Below are 23,868 nucleotides of genomic sequence, written 5' to 3'. Positions count from 1 at the left end.
ATACAAATGGCATCAAAGTTCAAACAGATGTGGACTAAAAGCCATTATATATATATATATATATATATATATATATATATATATATATATATATATATATATATGTTTTTTGCTTGTGGAGCCTTTTATATATTAGTATACTTTTTTCCTTTTGCCTTTGTATTTATCCTGATATCTTTCCTCTTCTGCATGCATGACCTCTCACAATCCACACTTCGTACAAAGTCTGCAATGAAACAAACAGTGTTCTGCTTTGTCAATATGATCTGTGAACTGCCGGACTATCCATTAATCCAGAAACATTCTCTCTCAGGACATTTTGTCGATACATTCACTGCTTATTGAATTATTCAGAATCACTTTATTTTCAAATATTTTTAAATATTAAAGAAGTTTAGATAATAGTGTGAGTCATTTAATGACCAAAGAATTGTAGCAGATTTTACTTGCTGCACTCAAGTATAGGTAAACTGAAGATACAACTTTTGAAATACATAAATAAGTGGTTTGACTTTTGTCTGTTGCACAGATCCTCATATGCACACACCTGTTCAACCCCTCACACATACTTGTACATGAACACAGACAGACACACACCCACACACTCACAGGACACTGACCTTATACACTGTGAGACTCAGAGTAGGTATGCAGTGTGTCACTCCCCCCGAGACCAACGGCCAGCATGAATCTCAAGCTGTGGCTGCTTCTCCTCTTTTTATGTGCTGTCATTATCCCTGCACAGGTGTGTATGAACAATTATATATTGATATATCATATAGATTCATTACCTTACAATACGATAACTGTCGACACCAGACTTGTGTTAATCTTAACCTGTAAACAGTCACCTCCTTTTTGAGCATAGATCTAAACTTAAATGGCTGTAATTCATGAATGCTTTGGAATACAGAACTATGTTTGTTCTCTCTTTAAAGAAGACACTTTTTATTGCAGAAGTGAAAGCAGCTTCAAAAAATAAAGAAGTTTAAGTTTACTTTAAAGCAAATGTACTGAACTAATCCTTTATATAATAATATTAATAATATTATTATATTATATTAATAATAATGTTATTAATTATATATACAAAATATATTGGCTATTTTACAAAATAATTTAGACTCTAAATTACTGGAAAATCAAAGCCATAATATGTCTAACCAGGTGATATCACTCAAAAATCACTCGAATGATGCCTAATGTATGATGATTAATAAAGTATAATTCTACCGGAACACTGACAGTTAACAAGCTGAAATGTAGTCCCGGCCCTTTTCAGCGCTACACTCGTTGTGTTCTGTGCTCCGGTTTGTATTTCCACAACATGAAAGTAAGATCGTAAGGATTAATTAATGAACCGCTCATTTTAAAATCATCCCTATCATCATTTACTGACATTTGTTATGACATCGGCTTCAAACATTGCAATGCTAATGACAACTTTCGTTAACTCTACAACAAGTAAATCCCCTTCACCAGCTAATTCTTCAACATACAAAATTCTAAAGATGGCTACTCATAAGGTCTATATGACAGCATTTTCATCTTAATGAACAATAAGTGATGCTATATTATGTTTGGTTTGTACTTCATTTTTGTACTAAATCAAACCTTTGCCTAAACAGTATGTTTTTATTTATATTCTCTAATATTTGAATACAACATATGAATCACATTTAGCTGATCTTGATAAAAGAATGCATTTTATTGAGCAAGGTTCTCACCTCTCATTAGTTGAAGAATAAGAAACACGAAGAACATGATAAGCATGCTGAACGTAGACATGGGCACCATGAAAAAAATGGGAGGCCTGGACCTGGACATGGACATGGTAAACATCCTGGAAAGAGAGGCCAAGGAAGATTGAAGGGTAAGTAGTCAGCTTTTGGGTTGAAATGTAAAACATATGCACATAAATCTTTGCAAATGTTCTATATGCAACTTATGATATCAGCCCTGAAGACTGAGTTTGACACCTCAGACGACTCTGATGATGATGACGATGCCAACGATTGGCTGTTTGAGCTTCAGAGCCTCAAAGGTATGATTCATTAAACAAATTTCTTCCTCGTATTATTTATACTGCCGTTCAAAAGTTAGTACTTTTATTAAGCAAGGACGCATTCAATTGATCAAAATTGACAGTAGAGACATTTATAATGTCACAAAAGATTTCTATTTCGAATAAATGCTGTAATTTAGAACTTTCTATATATCAAACAGTCTTGAAAATAAGAGATATTATTAAAATTATTAAGAGCACAGTTGTTTTCAACATTGATAATAATAAGAAATGTTTCTTAAAGCACCAAATCAGCAAATTAGATTGATTTCTGAAAGATCATGTGACACTGAAGAGTAATGATGCTGAAAATTCAGCTTTGTCATCACAGGAATAAAAAAATATATATTAAAATCACAATATTACTGTTTTTACTGTATTTTTGATCAAATAAATGCTGCCTTGGTGAGCAGAAGAGACTTCTTTCAAAAAACGGCCCCAAACTTTTGAACGGTGGACATTATGAACAAATACGGTCAGATCACATACAAACCAAAATATAATGTTAGAAATGTTATAACAAACTGTGATCAAATAAATGTTTCCCCCTTGGGTAATTCAGGAAAATGCAGTCCAAATCCATGCCTGAATGGCGGGGTGTGTGAGGAAAAAAGAGATAAATTCAAATGTAAATGCCCCAAGCAGTTTGTAGGTAGAAAGTGCCAAAGAGGTAAGAGCTAACTTCACACCACCTGCAATATATAACATAATATACACTATATGGCATAATATGCTGCAATATATATGTACATATATAAAATAACCAATATATACAAATACCTTTTTTTTAAAGTAATTATGAGAAGCTTTTGATGTTTGTTTTAGGGGCAAGGGTTTGTAAAAGAGGAACATGTGGGGCAGGACTGTGTCTTCTCACCTCATCTCCTCCCTACTATAAGTGCAAGTGTTTTCCACCATTTGCACCTCCAAACTGCCAAACACGTAAGACTTAGGGCACTGAACTCATGCTGCACTTAGTCAGAGTTACTCAATAAACAGACTTTAGCATTTCAGATTTGGTTTTAGAATGCTCAGACAAAAAAGTACTACAACTAAATCATATTTCTTCAAAATGTGGATGTATACTTGTCGATTTATGATTTATTTATTTTTGTCTAGCAATTCCATGTACACCAAACCCATGTCAGAATAAGGGCAGATGTGTTCCTGAAGAGGGTGATTTTGATTGCATCTGTCCAGAAGGATTCAGTGGACATTACTGTCAAGTCGGTGAGTATATATTCTGCCATAACGTTGCATTTCTCTCTTTAGAATAGTTTCTGAGTCTAAAAGATTCTGAATTAATGACATATGACATGTTTTAGAAATGTAATGCAATGTAATTAAACAACTTTTTTGGTGTTTCAAACATAAATAACTATAGGAAATATTAAATGTTTGAAAAAGGTATTTGGTGAGCATATAGTTTGTCTGTTTATTATTTTAGTGTTTATCATTACGCACTCTTAGTCTTATAAATCTTTCTTATATTGGTCAATGACAAAAAAAAAAAAGATCTAGAACATTTAAAAATGTGCCAATTTCTTAGAAAAAACATTTTTTATAAACATGTTAGTTTCATGAGTTAGTTTCAACATACTTCAAATGTGCCAAAAGGTGTCTAGTTAAAAAAAAAAAAACACACTATTTGACACCTTGAATAAATATGAGTTTGCACAATAATTATTGTAAACCGTAAGTTTTCAAACTTATTTTTCAAGGTAAAAAACATATTATTATTATCTTTTAAATCACGAATGGCAGTTTTCTTGAGTTTATACCATGTGACACATGAATCTGAATCAAGACTTACTTTGGCACATTGTTATTAGGATCTAGAAGGGTCTTTTCTGTGATATCATTTCCTGTTTTATGGTTTATTACAACATGACAACAACATGAAGACACAACTATAGTGTGCTGTGACTATCCTCAGACCCGTATGACTGCTACGAGGGGGATGGACAGTCATACAGAGGAAAGGTGTCAGAGACTGAAGAGGGGGACGAATGTCTCGACTGGAACTCTGAGTTCATTCTGGATAAAGGATTGTTTCCTTCAACTTTATTTGCATCTAGTGAAGGCCTGGGACAGCATAACTTCTGCAGGTTAAAAACACATGGGGACCAAAATCCATTTACATATTTATTTAAGATTTACATATTTAACTAATGACCTATAAATAGTGCATTCATTTTATGCGAAAATCTTTTTTGGTTTACATTTTTCAAAATCATAAAACTTTGTCTATTCACAGGTTTAAATGATTTGACAACTTTTTATTTTCAGTGTGGTCTTAGACTTTTTGATTTCATTTCATGTCCACACATCTGGGCTAGATCAGCAGCGGACTTGTAATAGTACTCTCAAATGCAAATCCTACATCCCTCTGTATCATAGAAACCCTGATGGAGATAAGAAACCATGGTGCTTTATAAAGAAGGACAAGAAACTTCGATGGGATCATTGTTCTGTCAGAAAATGTCCCACACCTGGTAAGACTGATAATAAAGTCACAGTGTGGTTTATAATATGATGTTTTTCCATCAAGAGCTCCAACTCAATAACACTAACATACAGCAGCTCTATGGCCTTCAGAGTCACTTGAATTAATAAATCGATAGTCTTATCTTTGAACCCTATCTGACCCAGCAGATGGATTAAGTTACATGACTTAACATCTCTAAATCTGCATCAAAATTTTTCCACTTTAGTTTTGCCACTAATTCAGCTATTGTATGTTGTACTTTTTTCCATAGCAACAACTACCAACAAAATGGTGACCACCACCCCTACTAAAGCTCAACCCACCACAGCTGCATTCACAGAGAGTATTAAACCAGTAACTACTCTCCCACCGACCATACCAGCTAAGACAAGTAAGACTTCCTCATTGTTAGCCACGCGCCATGTCTAAGCAAGACTGATGACAAAGCAGTATCATAGTGATTAGTTGTGTTCCATTGAGGCTTTGAATCAAGAATATAATATAGTATAAAATACGGGGGTTTTTTTATTGGCTGAGTGACGTTCCAAGAGTACTGATACAGTCAAACAGCATTGTGTCTTCTCAGTTTCCACTGTATTCGTGGAAGGGATTTTTCAGATTTTTTATTCATAAAAAAAAAAAAAACATTATTCATTAAACGATTTGATCATAACACTGTCACATTAGCAACATCCCAGTGATTATTTAATGAGAGTTGTACATTAAAATAAAATACTGATCTACTAGCTATTTAAGCTTTTTATTAATAATAATAATATTATTTGCAACATCCTAGGAACCACATAGCAATGCCTTAAAGGGATTGTTCACCCTAAAATGAAAAAACGCGCATTTACTCACCCTCCAGTTATTTCAAACCTGTATGAATTTCTTTCTTCTGCTGAACACAAAAGAAGATATTTTGAAGAATGTCGGTCACCAAACAGTTGATGGGCCCAATTGACTTCCATACTATGGAAGTTAATGGGGCCCTGGGCCTGTTTGGTTACCCATATTCTTCAAAATATATTATTTTGTGTTCAGCAGAAGAAAGAAATTCATACAGGTTTGGAACAACTTTGTAAATGATGACAGAATTTTCATTTTTGGGTGAACTATCCCTTTAACAACGGTCAGTTGTAGTGATGGATTGAGCACAACTCAGAAGTGACTTTCAGTTTCAAACCAAGCACTTTGCTGTCAGTGTGGCGAATTGACATGACCAATTTGAACATGAGAGAACTCTGTATGGGAAACTTCTTCGCTCTTACACTCAAAACTCCCTATTTATAAAACTCTTCTATTTAAATATTGGCCACAAAATTTGGAAACAAAACACCACTGCTGTGTGTGTTGCCCAGAGACTCGCGGATGTTGATTCTGCTTTGGATTTGTTTGGAACTATTTTTGTGGCGGAGTGTTTACTTTACTGTTTTATAGTAGCAATATCACACTATGAATCGATACAAATCCTTTCCAAAAATGTCACCTACCAGATGCCAGCATAATCCCAGAGAGCACCAGTTCAGCCCAAATAATTATCGCTGCTGCCCCACCAACTAATAATGCTACTTTACCAAAGAGTTTTCTTACCTGTGGTAAACCGGAGCCGAAAAAACAACTAAACCGGATTTATGGGGGTCTTAAAGCTATTCCTGGAGCCCATCCATGGCAAGTATCAGTGCAGATCAAACCTAAAGGATCCATTCAAGGCTACAGACACATCTGTGGAGGCACCCTTATCAAGCCTTGTTGGGTGCTGACTGCAGCCCACTGTGTGTAAGTATGGTCTTTAGTACAATATTAAAGTACATAATTTACCCAACGACCACAGAAAAATGGTGATAAGACATTAAGGTGTCAAACAAACTAGCCTAATGGTTAGATCTGAATGGCTTTGAATCTGCCAAGCAATCACTTTTGCGCACCTGACAAAGTTGCTTTGAATGTGTGCAAAATGACAAGGTAATACACACTTTAAACAAGGTAATTTGTCTGCTGTCTGGTTTGCTTTTTCGGTGGTATGTGTGCTTTTCTCCAAATCACATATTGGGTGAGTGTTAGTTGGACAGCATTGTGTAAACGTTACATCATGTTATTTTGCCCCATCCTTGCTTTTTCAATCCATGATAACTGTTAACTGCTATAGTTCATATTTCACTGCATTTAATTAAGTTATCATTATGAATTATTGTCTTACTGTCATCCTAAATCAATGAATTTATGAGCTCTCAATATTAAATTTTACTTCTAATGTGGAGAAATCTTTACACTTGCAATACAAGAAATCTGAAATGTAATTTATCTGCATTATTTCATGCTTCTTTTTTTGTTGTTATTCTGAACCATGGCTTAGTTTTATTTCCTTTTGTTGTGTATACAGTGATAAAAAGCATGATTACAGTGTTGTATTGGGAGGATTAAATCAAGTACAAAAGGAGCCAACAGACCAGACCGTGCTGGTGGAGGACGCTATCATCCATGAGAAGTACAGGGAAACTCCTGATGTCGTCTACAATGATATTGGTGTGTATTGTAGACATTTATATGCACGAATAAACAGGGTATTAACTCTTTGCCCGTCAGGGTTTTTTTTTTTTTTTTTTTTTTAAGTTGCCAGCTAGCATTTTTTATCTTTTTTACAAAACGTTCATGGCTCCCAGAATATTTTGTTGTTTGAATATCTGAACATGACATAAATCAAAATAAAGAACTGAGCCCCTGTTTTTAAACAATTTTTTTTATTATTATTCTAGCTTCATGCATTCTTTCATTTTTTATCATCATTTGAATGTTGGCTAAGTTTCATTTAAAACTTTTTATACTCATTTACAACATTTAAATACTCCTGGATCAGATTCAGAAAGATGATCAAAACATACAGTAGATGGAGTAGATTGAGTCCATAAACACCTCTTTATTGTATGAGTCTTTATTTAGGCAAAATTTCACGAAAAACACATCAAGACAGGAAAACTAATAAAGATAAGCTATAAATACACAAGATCTTCAAAATAAAAGCCTGACAATAATAAGAACTTCAAAACAAAAGACCTCAAAAAGTGAATATTGATATTGTTCACTTGTGTTATTAATATTGTTGCAATTCAAAGCAATTAATCTGGCTATTTGGTGATAAAAAAAATTCAGGAGAAGCTCCTGAAGCAAGTTATTTTGAAGGTCTATAGTGTTTTTATTTTCTTGTTTTTCTAATTTCCATTCTTTTCTGTGATGCAGCTCTATTAAAACTGAAAGCTACTAATGGAGAATGTGCTAAGGAAACTCAGTTTGTGAAAGCTGCCTGCTTGCCCAGAGAACCTTTTGCAGATGGAGTAGAATGCAGCATTTCAGGATGGGGAGCCACAGAGACGTGTACATCTCCATATGTCTATTTTTGAGTTTGTGTTGAAGGTTCATCGATGAAAAGACTAAATCTGTTCTCTCTCCCTTCCTGTCTGTAGCAGAGTATGGCTCCATGCATTTGCTTGATGCACAGGTTTTGCTGATTTCTCAGGAGGCTTGTTCAAGCAATAAAGTATATTCGGCTTTGCTGGATGACGGCATGTTTTGTGCAGGCTATCTCAAGGGAGGAGTGGACTCCTGTCAGGTGGGTCATCATTTTAACTGTATAATGTGGTTTACAAATATTGAAAGGAGCTGGTGCTGCTGTAACCAGAATGACATTTTGAAACATGGAAAGAAATGTAAAATTACTACAAAGTAATTGTTTTGTTGTCAGATGTCAATACTTTATCTCTTTCTGACAGGGTGACTCTGGTGGGCCTCTCACCTGTCAGAAGGATCAAATACACTATGTCTATGGTATAGTGAGCTGGGGAGACAGCTGTGGAGAGAAGAACAAGCCTGGTGTCTATACCAGAATCATTAAATACTTGGACTGGATCAATGAAAAAACTGCTGGGAGCCAGTAGCATGTCCATTAAAGATTAACCACAATTGGGTTTTTGTCATGTACTCTGATCTACCTATTGTAGAGTTTTAGATGATTCTTTTGATGAATTAATAAAACCTTGTCTCTTCATGGGGATGCATACTTAAAATACACAATATCAGACAGCTACTATTGAAATATCTTCCAGCTTTTGACCAATTTAATGTGTCCTTGCTGATATTCATTTCTAGTGTCCGTATAGCTTGCTAGCACCAACAAGAAGTGTTTCTTGCTTTGACTAGCTTGAATACTACCATTCAAAAGTTTACGGTCAGTTAATTTTTGTCATACTTTTCAGAAAGGGTGCATTAAATTGATCAATAATTAATTTGGCAATAAAGACATTTATGTTACAAAAAGATTTCTATCTTCTATCTAGATTCTAATAATATATCATGGCTTCTACCAAAATATTAAGCAGTACAACTGTTTTCCAAATTGATATTAATAAGAAATGATTCTTGAGCACCAAATCAGCTTATTAGAATAATTTCTGAAGGATCATGTGACACTGTAGACTGGAGTATTGATGCTGAAAATTCAGCTTTACCATCACAGAAATAAAATATATTAACATAGTTATTTTAAACTGTAGTAATATTTCCTATGATAGTTACTGTTTTTGTCAACTAAATAAGATAAGATAAGAATCTTTATTGTCATTGCACATCAAGTATACAATGAAATTGCAGTGCATCTTCGGCCTGTGCATAATGAATATATAAACATTAAAAAGAGAGAAGTGAGCAATAATTTACACATCATAGCGCACACACACTTTATGAATTACAAGGCCCTAACTACATCGAGTAGCCTATATACTGTATATTAGGGGTGTGACAATACACTTAGCTCACAAAACGAGACGATACATGATATTTGGTTTGAGACGAGACAATATTTTAAAGAAACACTATATTTAAGAAATCTTCTTAAAGAAAAAAAAATTCTTTTATTCGACCGAAAGTCACAAAATGCAAACCAATTCAGGTGAATTTTACATATATGGTTCATAACTTATAGTAGTAGTTATTTTTCGTTCCTGGCGAGACTAAGAAATCTACACATAAAGTCGGTGTGAAATCAAACAAACGTGTGCAAGGGAGGCCTACACCCGAAAAAAGCTGTCACTGGGACTGTACCCTTCAAAATGGTTCTAATATGTACCTTTGAGGGACTTAAATGCACTCTTTAGGTACAAAGGTGTACCTTTTGAAAAGGTACTGCCACAGTGACAGCTTTGTACCTTTTTTCTGAGAGTGTACTGGGTCTTCTAAATGCTAGGTATGAGTTTTTAAAGATGGTTAGGATTGACAGATCTTCATAGGTTTTGAGTTTGTCCCATGAAGATCATGTCCTGGACAAACAGCAAGGTGTAGACAGTCTGTGAAAGCCCCAGCACAGAATGAGTACAGCGGTGTCATGCTATCCACCCCTAAAAATGTCACCAGACCTCCAGGAAAGCTGCAGAAGATCCCGATCCGATGAAAGCATGAGGAAATGGGCAAAGGATGAGCAATACCTCCATGCCAGGCAGTGTAGTCTCCATCAAAGTACTCCAGACACCAAGATTCAGCATGCCGGCCCAACCAGCAGTCCTCCTTTTGGCCTTTTCTTGGGATGGATTGGTAGGTAAGACCAAGTTCCCAGTAGATCTTTCCACTCACATCTACCTCCCAGTAATGGCGGCCAGAGTCCCAACACTGGACGCTCAAGACATTAAGGGTGGTGTCAAAGCGGCCCTCATGCTCAGGGACATCCTGCCATACATCTGTGAAAGTGGCACAATCCCCTTCAGATGAAATAATCAGCTTGGGATGGGCAGTGGAAGGGTCCAAGACCACTCCTGAGGAATCTGTGAAATGAAGATAGGTTTAAAACTAGACTCGGAAATATATGAGTTAAGGTTTAAACAGGTTTAAAATAACCTATTGAACTATTGGCCTACAGTAATTTGTTTGTCATTGAGCAAAAAAAAAAAAAAAAAAGTAACATTCATTTGGTGCAAGTCATTCCTGCAAAAGATCAACAATTTTATGGGTTATTGCACAATAACTCACAGCTCTTCAGCAGCCTCTTGGCAATGGGGACCTGGGAGCGAATAAACAGCAGTAAATTGTTGGTGAGGCCCAGTAGCTGATCTGATTTTGCCTCGTCAAGTTTTATGAGACCAGGGTTTGTTTCTTTTAGCAATTCCAGCACCCTGCCAACAAAAGTGTATTCACATTATATCAGCACCATAGATAACACCTGCCCTTTATATAAAAGGTTGAGAGTTATTTAGATTAAGGTTAAGTCCTTTATAGCAGGGGTTCCCAAACTTTTTCGTTCTAGGACCCACCTAGACAAGTATAATCAATCGCAAGACCCACTTGCACTGGTGCTACCAACTTTATCAGTTGGTCGCACCAGCATGATTTGGTCGCACATTTTTTTTTCTACATGCAATGGGATTAATCAATGCATGCTGATGGTCTTAATCTGCATTCCCTAGTTTTGCACTGATGTAAAAAGACTGACAGTGACAAGCCTTCATGTTAGCAAAATATTTTAAACTTTTAACTCTTAAAAAAACTTTTAAAAACATGTATGTTCTTTAATGTTTGATTATAATTTTACCGTCTTCACATAGGGATGGGAAATTATAAGATTTTATCAATAATAATAATGCCACTGACGATTCTGATTATCGATCCGATTCTTTAACGATTCTCTTATCGATTCTTGATAGCACTGTGTGGAAAAATTTAGTCATATGGTTTTCAAATAAAAACAAGGGGTTTTATTTATTTTAAAGCTTAAGCTTGAGTAAGCAAACTGTACTTTTTATGTAATTTATGTAAAAAATAGAACTTTATTGTAAAGTGTTACTGATTCAGACGTCTCCTGAGTTCACTGTTGGAAAGATCAGTTGTCCATTCATTAAAATGAATCGTTCAAAGGAGTCATTAGTTCGCGAATTGGACGTGTCATGCGCGTTGTGTGATTATCCCAGCAGTTAGGACATAGACATCCAAGATTTGTGTCAACACAGAAAACATTTCATCACTGGATAGTTTTTTTTTTCGTTTAATTGAAGTGTTGTTTTATGTCAGCTGAATGTCTGGGACGCTTTTCAGAGAAGATAAGGCAACAACTTATTTAGCACAATTCACACCCAGCGGTAATTGAGGAAGAAAAAAAAATCTCCGAATGCTCCACATGAAACTTTGGTCTTCCGACCTTTTACCACCGTGTCGATTTATTTTGATTAATATGTGCGAGGGAGAGAGAGCAAGACAGCGCTTAGTTTGGAGACGGTGAAGTCTTTTTTACACTTTCGCCTGGCTCCGAAGAGAGAGAGTGTGCGCGCGCGCGACCGAGTAGCCTACTCTCTCTGCTCGTTCTTTCAGTTAAACATGCACTGTGACTCTGTCACAAGCGCAGCAGTTCATCTACATTACTCAGCGATCAAATAACACTTTGGCGGGCGCTAAAACTCATAGTCGTTTGGTCATTAATCGGACTGGTTTTGTTTCACTCATCGTAACGTAAATTTAGCTGCAGCTAAGTGCCTTTGTGCGACCCACCTTTTCTCACTGTGTGACCCACAAGTGGGTCGCGACCCACAGTTTGAAAACCACTGCTTTATATGACCTATGGATTGTCACATATAACATAATATCCAGAATAAGTCTGAGATAATGACCATGTTTATGTTAGTATCATTTTCAGGTTAAGTTTCAGATTCTGGTTAGACAGAATTCTATTATCTTCTAGAAATACTAGACATGTTCGTTCTTGCCATGTTACACTGAATTGTATCTAGTCCAGTCTAATATCTAATACAATACAACCAAGAACTGACTTTCGTTTGGCTATGCTATACCATTCAAAAAGGCGGTAAGATTTTTGTATTTTTTTGAAAGAAGTCTCTTATGCTCACCAAGACTGCATTTATATGATTAAAAAATACAGTGACTACAGTAATATTGTGAAATATTATGACAATTAAAAATATATGTTTTCCTGTTTTCAAATGTAGCCTAAATTATTCCTGTGATGGCAATGTGGCCAGTCTTCAATGTCACATGATCCTTCAGAAATCATTCTAATATGCTAATTTGGTATACAAATAAAATAATAATAACATTAAAAATATTGTTCAGTTATGGAAAATAATGAGAGTAAGGTGTACAATTTAAATGACCCAAAACTCAAATTAATACAGGCATACTTCATTCCAGATGTCTTGTTCTTAGAATTTTAGAAAGCAATATTGGCTGGAATATTGCCTTAGTGTGTTTACATAATACTTGCATAATCAGAATATGACTAATTTCTGAATGGTATCAGCATATTCTTGTGCATGTAAACTCATTCAATGAGCCCATCCAGCTATAGAATGAAAACTTTAATTCAAGAGAATTATTTTATTTATTTATTTTTTTTCAGGATGCTAAGCAGTGTTTCATTAAAGAAGCACATTAAATAAACCTTTGCTTGAAATGGATGGCGTCAAACATGATCTCTACAACAATAAAGCCTTGCAGATGAGTCATCTAGCATGCCTGACATGGTGACAATCTCTCTTAAGTGTGGTTCTAAATATACATACCTGTCCTCATACATTGTGACCTATGAGAGAGAGAGAGAGAGAGAGAGAGAGAGAGAGAGAGAGAGAGAGAGAGAGAGAGAGAGAGAGAGAGAGAGAGAGAGAGAGAGAGAGAGAGAGAGAGAGAGAGAGAGAGGCAGAATTACAGTGAGAATGTATTATGTTGCAGGGATGGTCGGTTTTGCCATGTATTGTTGGTCATTTGAATTATCTTGCTGTTTAGTATGATATTGTCATACCCAGCTAACAAAATATATTTTCTAAGAATGTTTTGCTAACATTCCCATAGCATTCCCCAAGTTATCTCTAAACTGAAATATTCCCTTAAGTGTTTTAAAAACTATTTTCTTGGTTATATGAACTTTCAGGGAACATTTAATTTTATAATTTTGAAAACCTTACGGGAACGTTAGTTTTCTATGAAAACATTTCTACGAACGTTCTACAAGTAGATACATTTAAAAAAAATGTTAGACATATGTCCAACTAAAAGGTTTCAGAGAAATTACAAAGTATAAATACTTGTTTTGTCCCAACATTTTGAGAACATTATTAGACATTCTATTAACATTACTGGAAGACTGTTTGTTCATAACTTATGAAGTTAGTTACTTTCATAACCAGAACATTAGCCAAAGTTCTGAAAGCCTTTTAGCTGGGTATGATGACAGAGCCTACTATCCATGGCAGGTTAAGATAAAACAAAAAGAGTCAACAACAATGGATCTGTCCAACCAATTGCTTATAAAAGGCTCACCCTGTCACCAGGCTGTATGTCACTGTCCGCCATCCCTTCATTGAGCTGGACCTCAATGTCTTTGAGGAGGACATAGTTAGTCTCAATGAGGTTGTCTAGTGCTTGAACCGCAGCCATCTCCTCCATCTCCAGCAGGGACAGGGTGATCCTACAGTCCTCTTCCAGAACTCTCCGCATCTCTTCATACTTCTTCACTATATTCTCTCTCACCGCAGAGGACTTGGACTGAGAAAGATGAGCAAATGTTTTAGACTAGACTCAATTGAGTAATCCATAAAAACTACAAAATGTTCATTTGTATATAATTTTCCTAAATTCAAATATTGCAAATTTTCCTTTGCAATTAATACGACTCTTCAAACATATCTGATGAATTGTTTTTGAGAGTCTCTTTATTTCACAGTTTTGACTCACTTTGATTTCATTTTGCTTGCCATTCAGTTTCTTCAGTCTACATCCGATCACTTCCCTTTGCCTAATAAGAAGATCCTGGGTATTTTTTTGCATGTCTTGCTGAGAAAAGGAAAACAAAATACATGGGAATTCATGCAAACGTTGACATTTTAGGATAAAAAAGGTAAAAGAGAACAAACCTTACCTGACACTGAGCTTTCATGTCACTGTGTTGGAGTTGTCAGACTGAGTGACGGCCCTTATGTTGCTTTCACAAATCCTTAGAGGGTAATTTGCAACTATGTAGATGTTCCAGCAGGAGAGATTTTAAGGAGCTCATGCTTCACTACTAGTGAAAGCAGATCACATGGGTGGGTCACAGAGGCACGATCCTGCCAGAGATAAATGGCATTCACCTTGACTTGTTGCTGTGACGCATCTGTCACTATAGGGCTGCTTGCCACCTGTGACAGGACACTCACATACCACTTCCTCTCCAGGCCATTTTTAGTAGGTGGTATTTAAAGAAGTAGATAGTGAGACATTGTCCCATGTGGGTTCATTACAATCAGGCTTTGTAATAAAGTCTGTGTACGCTCTCTACAATGTGTCTCTTAATGTGAAACTAAGTACAAGTGAATTCTGGGAAATGCAGGAATGAGAAGGTCAGTTAGAGCCTTCACGCAGTAGCACGCAGGAAGTCCTACGATTCAGAATAGTGACAAGAAGTGAACAGAATGAGTTAGGTGGAACACTGAACGCAATTCACGGAAATCTTTAACTTTCAGCTCCAGCTCACAGATGAATCCACCAGATGGCAGCAGAGCATACACATGGCTGGACATTTTGGGAGAATCAGATAAACTGCTACTGGTTTACAAGATTTATGACATAAAATGGTTCTGATGATTAAAATGCTAAGGTTGTGGTTGATGACAGTGGTGACATCATTCATGAGGCATAATGTCATTCTAACGACAAGTAACTGTATACAGTATGGTAGTTTGCATTCTATTCTCAATAGTATCATTACTGTAAAAAATAAACAGTTTGTACAATAGTTTGCATTCCTTTCTCAGTAGTATCATTAGTTTGTACAAAAGTATACTTGCACAAGTACATTTAAAAATGTAAGCATGTATAAATAAACATGCAAACAAGCAGTTTATACAATATTTGCATTCCTTTTTAGATTGTATTTTTAGTTTGTACATTTATTATACAAATATATTTAGAAATAAGATAGATAGATAGATAGATAGTACATTTTAGTACATTAATTAAAATAAATCACATAGGCCTACATTTATTTTCCTCATTTCGAATAGGATTGTCTTTTTGTATTGCTTCATATCCTCATCATTTTGGAAAACTGGGTCCAGGTATATCTCACTTGATATTAGTGCTCTAGAGTTCATCAAGCGCTTTTTATCCGTCTAAAAGTGTGCAGACAGGCACATTTAAGAACAGCATTGTAGTATGTAATTCTAAAAACAGTATCGTAGACTGGCAGCCAAAAAATAAATAAAACCCACATAGGTCCTACATGAAATATTGCATGGAAACACGAGCACAAATAAAGCACGATCTGACTTATCTTCTGTGATCTTGCTTTGTCCTTGCCTTGCTCCCTGTGTAACAATAAAGCACAGTCAGCTTTACGTATGCTCTAATAAATGCAGGCCCAAGCACATTACTGGACTCAGAGGTGGATTGGGAAGACCACTGTGATCCATAATCCACCTTTCATCAGAATTTCCTGTGGAAATAAAGTCCCTTAATTTCTCCAATCTCCACCCTTAGACAGCAAAACCCTGACCCCTCTGTTACCTCCCCTCTGGTCCCTTTTTAAACCACTGCCTATTAGGCAGCTCAGATCAAATCCCTGCTGTTGGACTTTAATAAGAGAATATTTGCTCCTGTATTTTAACCTTGTTATCCAATATCCTGTTCCATTTTCCTCTGAGTGTATGCTATGGGCTGCTTTAATACAGAAAGGGTGCTTGACTTGAGGCCCACATGAAGAAAGAGGCTAAACTTTTCATGTTTTATATTTAAAGCATATAAATAGGTCAATAAAAACAAATCTGTATAAATAAATAATAAACTATGATCATCAGCTGATATAATCAGCTCCTTGAGTAGTAAGAGCTATTTATGTAAGATCGTTGTGATGTAGTAATCACGACTCAAATGATGCACTATTTACATTTTGAAAAATTTGAGCATTTACAAAGTCAGTCTTGGTGATCAAGGACATGAAATGTTATACGAGTCCCTTTATCTGTAAACTGTACCATGTGAACATCAACACAAGTGAGTGTGTTGCACTTGACACCTGTTTATGTTTGGCAGAGGACAGTTCATTAAATATGTACAGAGTGTGTAGTTGTACTGGGTGAGGTTAAGTGCTTTGTAAACCTCTCAGGATTGTATCAATAAAGAAAAGGTCCTTAACGTGTGTAATCACATACTGTTTTTTGACACCTATTCTTATTAATGTCACATCCACATTTGAAGCCTGGCTGAAATGTGTCGACAACTGCTAAAACAACAGTGCTTTCAAGTTTAGGATTAGGCTGCAAAGTCAAAACAGGAGGTTTTCAAATGTAGACTTTTTTTTTCGAGATTAATAAAAGTAGGCCTACCTTTTAACAGCATTTTCAAACAACATATGCCAAAGTGCGCTCCCTGATCGTTCAAAACGTCCAATTTTTAACATCAGTTTTTTTCTTGTTTATGCAAACGTTAAGGAAACATTTAATTTAATATTTTTTGTAAACATTAAGGGGGATGTTTGAATGTTCTTTGAACATTCTGAAACAAGTAACATTTAAAAACAATTTTTAGATGAATGTCTCCATGAAAATCAATTTTTTTGAGAGCACTGAGAACAGATGACTTTGATTGAACATTTTTATTAACATTTGTTTATTGTTTATTCACAGAACAACAAGTTCCTGCAAAAAGGACTACCCAGAAGCCATACCGGCTTATAAATAGGGCCCTTAAAGACACATAGCCTAATCAGCACTAATAACAACAAATACTAATTCACCCAGTCAATACCCATCTACACCAATAACACCACCATTCACCACAAAATATCCTCCCACCAGTCAGCATATATCACACATCTCATCCACCCCTCAAACAACGCCAATAATAGGGGTATTCAAACATCACAAAAAAAAAAAAAAAAAAAAAAAAAAAGAAAATTCAAATAAGTCAATAAAATATGAAACCTTCAGCCTTATGGTGTCTATCAAGCATAATGTTGTAACAATTTGTGTTTAAAATGCTTTTTAAATATATCAAGAGAAGGTAGTTCCTTTATAGAATTGTCAATCTCATTCCAGATCCCAGGACCCTTACATGCTATACTAAAACTAGTACACTTCATCTTGCGCTTTTTCCCTCGTAATAGAGTTCTCCTTCTAGTGTTATGGTCATGCATAGACGAGGTTACTGGAATGAGACGGCAAAGTGTTGGATGCAGTTTATGAACTACATTATACATAATACAAGCATTTTGAAAACTATTGCACTCAGCGAGCTTCAGAAGCTCATACAAAAGCGGACCAGAGGGAGCATCATAATTTGCCCATGATATAACACGTATAACTTTCTTCTGTAGAATCAGCAATTTTTCAAGATGGCTTGGATATGTGTTACACCATATAATATTACAATAATTTAGATGTGATTCAAAAAGTGACCGGTACAGTGTTAGAAGAGCATCAAAAGGAAGATCATATATTAATTTATAGAACAAACCAACATATTTTGACAATTCCTTTGTTAAAAACTCTATATATTGTTTAAAGTTTAAGGACTCATCCAAATAAATTCCTAAGAATTTGATGTTCTCTACTCTTTCAATTACTTTGTTATGTATTTTGACTTGTATACTTTCAATGTTTGTCCGACTTCTATTTGAAAGAAATATAATACATTTAGTTTTAGATATATTTACAGATAATTTATTGTATTTAAACCAACTATCTACTTTAACTAATTCCTCATTAACAAGCTTTTGTAAAACATCAAGATTTTTATGAGACAAAAAAAGATTAGTGTCATCTGCAAAAATAACCTGATGAAAAATATTTGATGAACTTATAATGTCATTTACATACAAAATAAAAAGAAGTGGACCTAATATGGAGCCCTGGGGGACTCCACAAACAATAACTGTGCATTCTGAATAACTACTGTTTATTTGGACAAATTGCTCCCTATCAGTTAGGTAGCTTTTGAACGAGCTGAGTGCCTTCCCTCTGACACCATAATGTTGCAATTTCCCAATTAAAATTTCTAAATCAATGGTGTCGAAGGCTTTTGATAAATCTAAAAATACACCAATACCAGTCTCACCATTATCTATAGCATCATTAATTTTCTCGATGAGATCCAAAATTGCCAAACAAGTAGAGCTCTTTTTCCTACATTACTGGAAGAATGTCTGTTCATAATGTTGAGAGAACCTTGCCAGAACATTACTCAAAGTTAAGAAAATAATAGCGTTTTTGTCAAAGACTACATCTAGATTGGATTCAGAACGATGATCAAAACATAAATGGAGTAGCTCGAGTCCATCAGCACCCCTAAGGTTGCACAGTCCTATATCTCATCCATTTAGGAAGTTTTGATTTATACAGTTTAATGTTGATGATCGCGTTATTTTACATAGGCATATGCATCTAATTTGATCCGGAGATTCTGTACTCTTTCAGTGTCATAGCAGATTCTAACTGACGTAAAAAGCATCGGCAATGAAATATTGCAAACGTATACACTGTAAAAAAATTCTAACCTCCCTAACTCAAAATTTTCTAGTGACTGATAACATCTAAATTTTTCAATTGGCCCAAGTGAAATTCTGTAGGTTAGACATTTTTTACAGTGTACATTAGCTGATTAACATTGTCAAATGTGCTCGTTCATGTTATGTGTCCTCAATCTGGTAGCCCAGTGTCGAGAGTGTCGAGTCTGATGAGGAAGATGGGAAACGACTCTCTCCAATATTTTGAATTTGGACTGCAGTACCCATTTCAACCACTAGCTGTCAATATTACATACTGCACCTTTAAGGTGTGTTCGGCTTGAAGCGGTGCTGTGCAGACCTATCGGTGTATGACATCAGAGTACCGCGAGAGCGATTCGAAAGCATACAGAGCTTTATTCACGGCAATTAGACATGGCGTGAACACAGCAATAGTTACGTTTTCCTCTGAGTTTAGGTTGGCCAGACAAACCTCAAATGAGAGAAAAAGTAGACACTAAAAGTCACTGAATAATTCTCAAGTGTATTCATTTATTAGTATTTTTAGACATGAAACCCCATCTTTATTGTGATCAACGTTGTTTTTGAGCAAGAGAGCGCACCCTGGCAACATATGAGAAGCACTGAACTTATCGCGGATAGGAAACTCTTTCCATGTTAAATGATTAACGTTTTATTATCCAGCAGCCCTTCCTGTTTAGTTTAGGTAGCAACATAAATAACAGAACAAAGGATGCACATACAGCCCTGAATGAAAACAGGGCCAGCCGGGCACTGTACAGCCCCACTCATCTTACAGCCTCTCGCTTATATTACCTTCTCACTTACTGTACTTCCCCAGAGCCGGGAAAAGCTATCCCTGTATCTGCATCTCTAATGGCTGCTGCCTTTTGGGGAGTTTTCAAGCAGAAGGAACCGGCAGACAAGCAGCAATCGCTTAGTTAAATGCAGAGAGCAATCTTGAAACAGAAAACTGGAGCAGGACTAGGGGGTTGCTGGATGGGCTGAAATGTTATTTGGATGATACCCGTGCATTAAAGCAAGGGGAAGCTGTGTTGAGTTTCTCATTGAGAGGCAGCAGCAGGGCTCACTGCGATAAGGAAATAAGGCTAATGTTACCTGATCTGGTATAATGTGAACCAATTACTACTCCATTGCACTTCATTACAGAACAGTAATAGGGCCGGGGTGAGCCACGCTATATGAGCAGCCGGGGGAAAATTGAGTGGTCATTGATAATATGATAAAAAGTGACAGAGAGAGAGGCCTCTCAAACAAATTATTGAAATTTACAGTGAGTGGGAGAAACAGAATAACCTCATTTAGGCAGCCGTGGGCCAGCACTTGTCCAAAGTAGCACACTAGACACAAAGGACTGCTTATGGAGGGAAATCTAAAACGATCAAAGAATAGTTTTGGGCCCTGAACTCTACAGACCTGTTCGGGACGTTGGAATTATTCAGGCAGCCTTACTTCCTGAGCGCTGACAGGGAATTTGGTGTTTTGTGTGACACTTTGTTTATGCTGTGCATGTGTCTCAGCTGTTATTCATTAGAACTATCTATCTATCTATCTATCTATCTATCTATCTATCTATCTATCTATCTATCTATCTATCTATCTATCTATCTATCTATCTATCTATCTATCTATCTATCTATCTATCTATCTATCTATCTATCTATCTATCTATCTATCTATCTGTCTGTCTATCTATCTGTCTGTCTGTCTGTATCCATCCGTCCATCCATCCATCCACATATGCTCATATTACTATTACAAAATGCTATTTTATATCTACAGATTTCTTTTAACAGATTTTTTACTCACTCAACCTAAAAAACAGAAAGAAAGAAGGAAAAGAATAAATCAAAAACCAAACACTGTCTAAGCACATTTTCAATCATTCACTGTAATCAGATTGTGTTTACCTGAACGGGGACCGTTTTAATGTATTATTAAAAAACTTAAATGGAGTTTAGGCCCGGAAAAAACGCTCATATGAAATGGTGAGCAAACAGTGTTGAAAGATTTCAATCGTTATTTGGACAGGCGTTAGACTGGTGAAAGGAAAATTAGCATTGAGACTGTCTTCTGTTGATAAGAATCTTTGTCGACAGGAATACCAAGAGGTGTGAGTGACACTCTGTCTTTGGCTTTACAAGCACAGTCAAGTGCTTGGTAAATGTAAGCACATGATAGAGGAATGGCGAGATTCTCACACTATCCCACTGTATCAAATATAAGCCAATATATGTATATATAAACAAATGCATTAAGTTGAACCTAATCAATTTTAGTTCAACATAATGCATTTGTTTAAATGTAGCTAAAATCAATTGTATGCAACCACTTACCATAAAAATTGTATTAAATTCAACGAATATTTTTTTTCAGTGTATATATATATATATATATATATATAATAAAATTAAATAAAGTAGGTCTATTCATTTATCCCTCTGTGTCTCACCATAAACGTGTATTACGAGGTATACTCTTCTAGAAATATTAATAATACACTAAAGTCGTAAAAAGATTACTGCAGTGCACATCATTTATAAAGCATTAAAAGTCCAGTTAAACTAAATCACCAGGATCTAAATAGGCAATATATTGAATACACGCTTCATTGACCAAAACTGTTGTGAAACAACTTATCAGTGGCACAATCTTAAACCACTATTTAAAGATCATTTTGCTTTCATCTACTGTCTGTGTTCTGCTGAAAAAGCTCAAACATGATAAGCATTCAATTTGGAATAGCAGCTTTGGCTCTACAGTAATCGCAAAGTGGATATTAATCAGTCCTATTTATCTATAGAAAAGTGTGTGTGGGTCTGGCTCAAGGTAATTGTTTCATCCTGAATAGAAAGTTGGTACGGCGGTCTCATTTTCATAACTAAATGCTTCTTTCAGGCCAGACTGAATCCCAGAAATGAACGCTGTTAGCACTGCCAATCTTGCTCGGCAGAAATATGCAGCAGTAATTTGTGTCCGTGATGGTATGTGTGGAGAAAGAATATTAGCTGTGAAAGCCGAGATTGCAAACTTTTAAAATCTTGTTTAAAATGCTAAACTAACAGCGAGATTATAGGGTGGTGGCAGCTCAGCGGTTAAAGATCTGCTCTAATAATCCAAAGGTCACAGGGTCAAACCCAAGAAAGTTGCATTCATGAAATAGACAGTTACCGCTATCATTTCTATCACAGTGCCTTGAGCACATAAGCATGTTTTTAAGTTTACTGTAGGTCTCTTGAAATGTTTGTCTAAATATAAACTAGAACCAAAAATTCCTCATCAAAATAAACACGCTCACAATTTCAGCTAATATAGGTCAAATGTGTCAAAGCATCCATTTCATTAGTGATTTACAGTAATAATGATCGCTTTTTATTAAAAAGGCTTTTCAGAAGCAATTCCATGGTTGTATTGTATACACTGTTGACAAAAACATTGCAAATGTCCAGAAGCATTTTTATTATTTCAAAATTTGCATGTATTTATTTGCTTATCATTGCATTATGTTGGCTTCATATTGGAACAAGAGCTTTACAAAAGAAATCAAACATTTCCTGAGGACATTTGCATGTTTTATGTAAGTATACCAGCGCATTTACTAAGTGTTACAGCTTTCTAAAATATAATAAAGTGTTTTCTTGTCCAGAATTTCAACTGCACATTGAACAAACATACTGAAGCTTCATAAGACTAACCGGTAACACTTTACAATAAGGTTCATTAGTTAACATTAGTAAATGTATTAACTAACATGAACTAACAATGAGCAATACATTTGTTACAGTATTTAGTAATCTTTGTTAATGTTAGTTAATAAAAATACAGCTGATCATTGTTTGTTCGTGTTAGTTCACAGTGCATTAACTAATGTTAACAAATACAACCTTTGATTTTAATAATGTATTAGTAAATTTTGAAATTAATATGAACTAAGATGAATAAATACTGTAGAAGTATTGTTCATTCTTAGTTCATGTTTACTAAGGTAGTTAACTAATGTTAACTAATGAACCTTATTGTAAAGTGTTACTGACTAACCACCATTAAAACAGACCAATATTTCAGGCCTGGTTACATCTTGAATGGATAAACAAACTGATGAACAGATGAACAGATCAATTACTCATAAATGAAAATCTGATCTCTCTTTTTTTTTTTTTTACACATCTTATAAATGCTAAATTTAGACCAAAGAAGATCTATTTTAATTAAAATAAGAGTTTTTGACATCTATCAAATTCAGTTCTGTTACATATTGGCATTCTATCACTTACTGTACAGTAAGGTGCACCTTGCAGTTATGCAATTTATACATAGATTAAATGTGGCAATGATAGAGCAGATTTGTTGAAAATAATAGACTCATGTGTGGTTCTAGATCTCTCTCCATGTTCTCGGGCCTCACTTGAAGTACTGTGTGCAGTACAACTGCTCAACATCCCTAACAAACACAGTCTTTGTATGGAGACTAACATGACACCCAATGTGGAGGAGGTAAGCTTCCTAAAGTTAAACGCATCACTTAGCTCATTTTAAAAGGCTTTGAACAGACAGACATTAACCTGAAATATATGCGGGCCTCTTCCTCCAGCTTAATCCAGTATTTAATTAGAGCGGGTCAAGGGCTGGGGTCGCGTGCCTGGCTGATCGCTGCTTAAAACTTGTCCACGGCACAAAGAGAGTACTGATAGAATGCAACCGCGGGAATGACTGCAGATCTCCGTCTAACCCTATCGCAGGTTATTCTTACAGAAAGTGAACAGTGAGAGCAGAACACATAGAGAGATATGCTGCTCGAATGTTGTAAACAGC

General features: G+C 35.6%; 2 protein-coding genes across 3 annotated transcripts; one reads left to right on the top strand and one right to left on the bottom strand.

Annotated features, from left to right (window-relative positions):
- The first annotated feature begins 561 nt into the window (after window positions 1-561).
- On the top strand, window positions 562-8,621 carry LOC311279675 (hyaluronan-binding protein 2). Its single transcript, XM_084391318.1, has 14 exons — window positions 562-745; window positions 1,738-1,873; window positions 1,958-2,044; window positions 2,628-2,735; window positions 2,891-3,007; window positions 3,185-3,295; window positions 4,002-4,173; window positions 4,466-4,560; window positions 4,825-4,944; window positions 6,050-6,332; window positions 6,937-7,079; window positions 7,791-7,925; window positions 8,015-8,160; window positions 8,321-8,621. The coding sequence occupies exons 1-14, from the start codon at window positions 686-688 to the stop codon at window positions 8,483-8,485; spliced, it is 1,878 nt and encodes a 625-aa protein (XP_084247444.1). The 5' UTR covers window positions 562-685; the 3' UTR covers window positions 8,486-8,621.
- Window positions 8,622-9,141: 520 nt separating this feature from the next.
- On the bottom strand, window positions 9,142-14,718 carry LOC311279676 (putative E3 ubiquitin-protein ligase TRIML1). 2 transcript variants are annotated; one of them, XM_084391320.1, is made up of 7 exons: window positions 14,455-14,718; window positions 14,271-14,369; window positions 13,857-14,081; window positions 13,103-13,122; window positions 10,566-10,708; window positions 9,919-10,360; window positions 9,142-9,629 (listed from the first exon to the last, which is right to left on the bottom strand). In XM_084391320.1, exons 1-7 carry the CDS (start codon window positions 14,470-14,472, stop codon window positions 9,614-9,616), a joined length of 963 nt encoding a protein of 320 aa, XP_084247446.1. In that variant the 5' UTR covers window positions 14,473-14,718; the 3' UTR covers window positions 9,142-9,613. The 2 variants fall into 2 exon arrangements, with proteins under 2 accessions (XP_084247446.1, XP_084247445.1); XM_084391319.1 differs by lacking the exon at window positions 9,142-9,629 and having other exon boundaries at window positions 9,743-10,360; window positions 14,455-14,681.
- Between the last annotated feature and the right edge of the window lie 9,150 nt (window positions 14,719-23,868).

Source organism: Rutilus rutilus (genome assembly GCF_951802725.1).
Source record: "Rutilus rutilus genome assembly, chromosome: 20".
In the NCBI taxonomy this organism is placed as follows: Eukaryota; Metazoa; Chordata; class Actinopteri; order Cypriniformes; family Leuciscidae; genus Rutilus; species Rutilus rutilus.
This window is presented reverse-complemented; position numbering and strand designations above follow the sequence as displayed.

Bases quoted from the DNA above. Each gene is read 5' to 3' on its own strand.
- LOC311279675 (XM_084391318.1), top strand. From the start codon at position 686: ATGAATCTCAAGCTGTGGCTGCTTCTCCTCTTTTTATGTGCTGTCATT. The intron at 2,736-2,890 runs GTAAGAGCTAAC...TGTTTGTTTTAG, and splicing joins AGGTAGAAAGTGCCAAAGAG to GGGCAAGGGTTTGTAAAAGA. The intron at 4,174-4,465 runs GTTAAAAACACA...TCTGTATCATAG, and splicing joins GGACAGCATAACTTCTGCAG to AAACCCTGATGGAGATAAGA.
- LOC311279676 (XM_084391319.1), bottom strand. The intron at 14,082-14,270 runs GTGAGTCAAAAC...CATCTTTCTCAG, and splicing joins GCAAGCAAAATGAAATCAAA to TCCAAGTCCTCTGCGGTGAG. The intron at 10,709-13,102 runs GTATGTATATTT...TTTTGTTGGCAG, and splicing joins GTCACAATGTATGAGGACAG to GGTGCTGGAATTGCTAAAAG.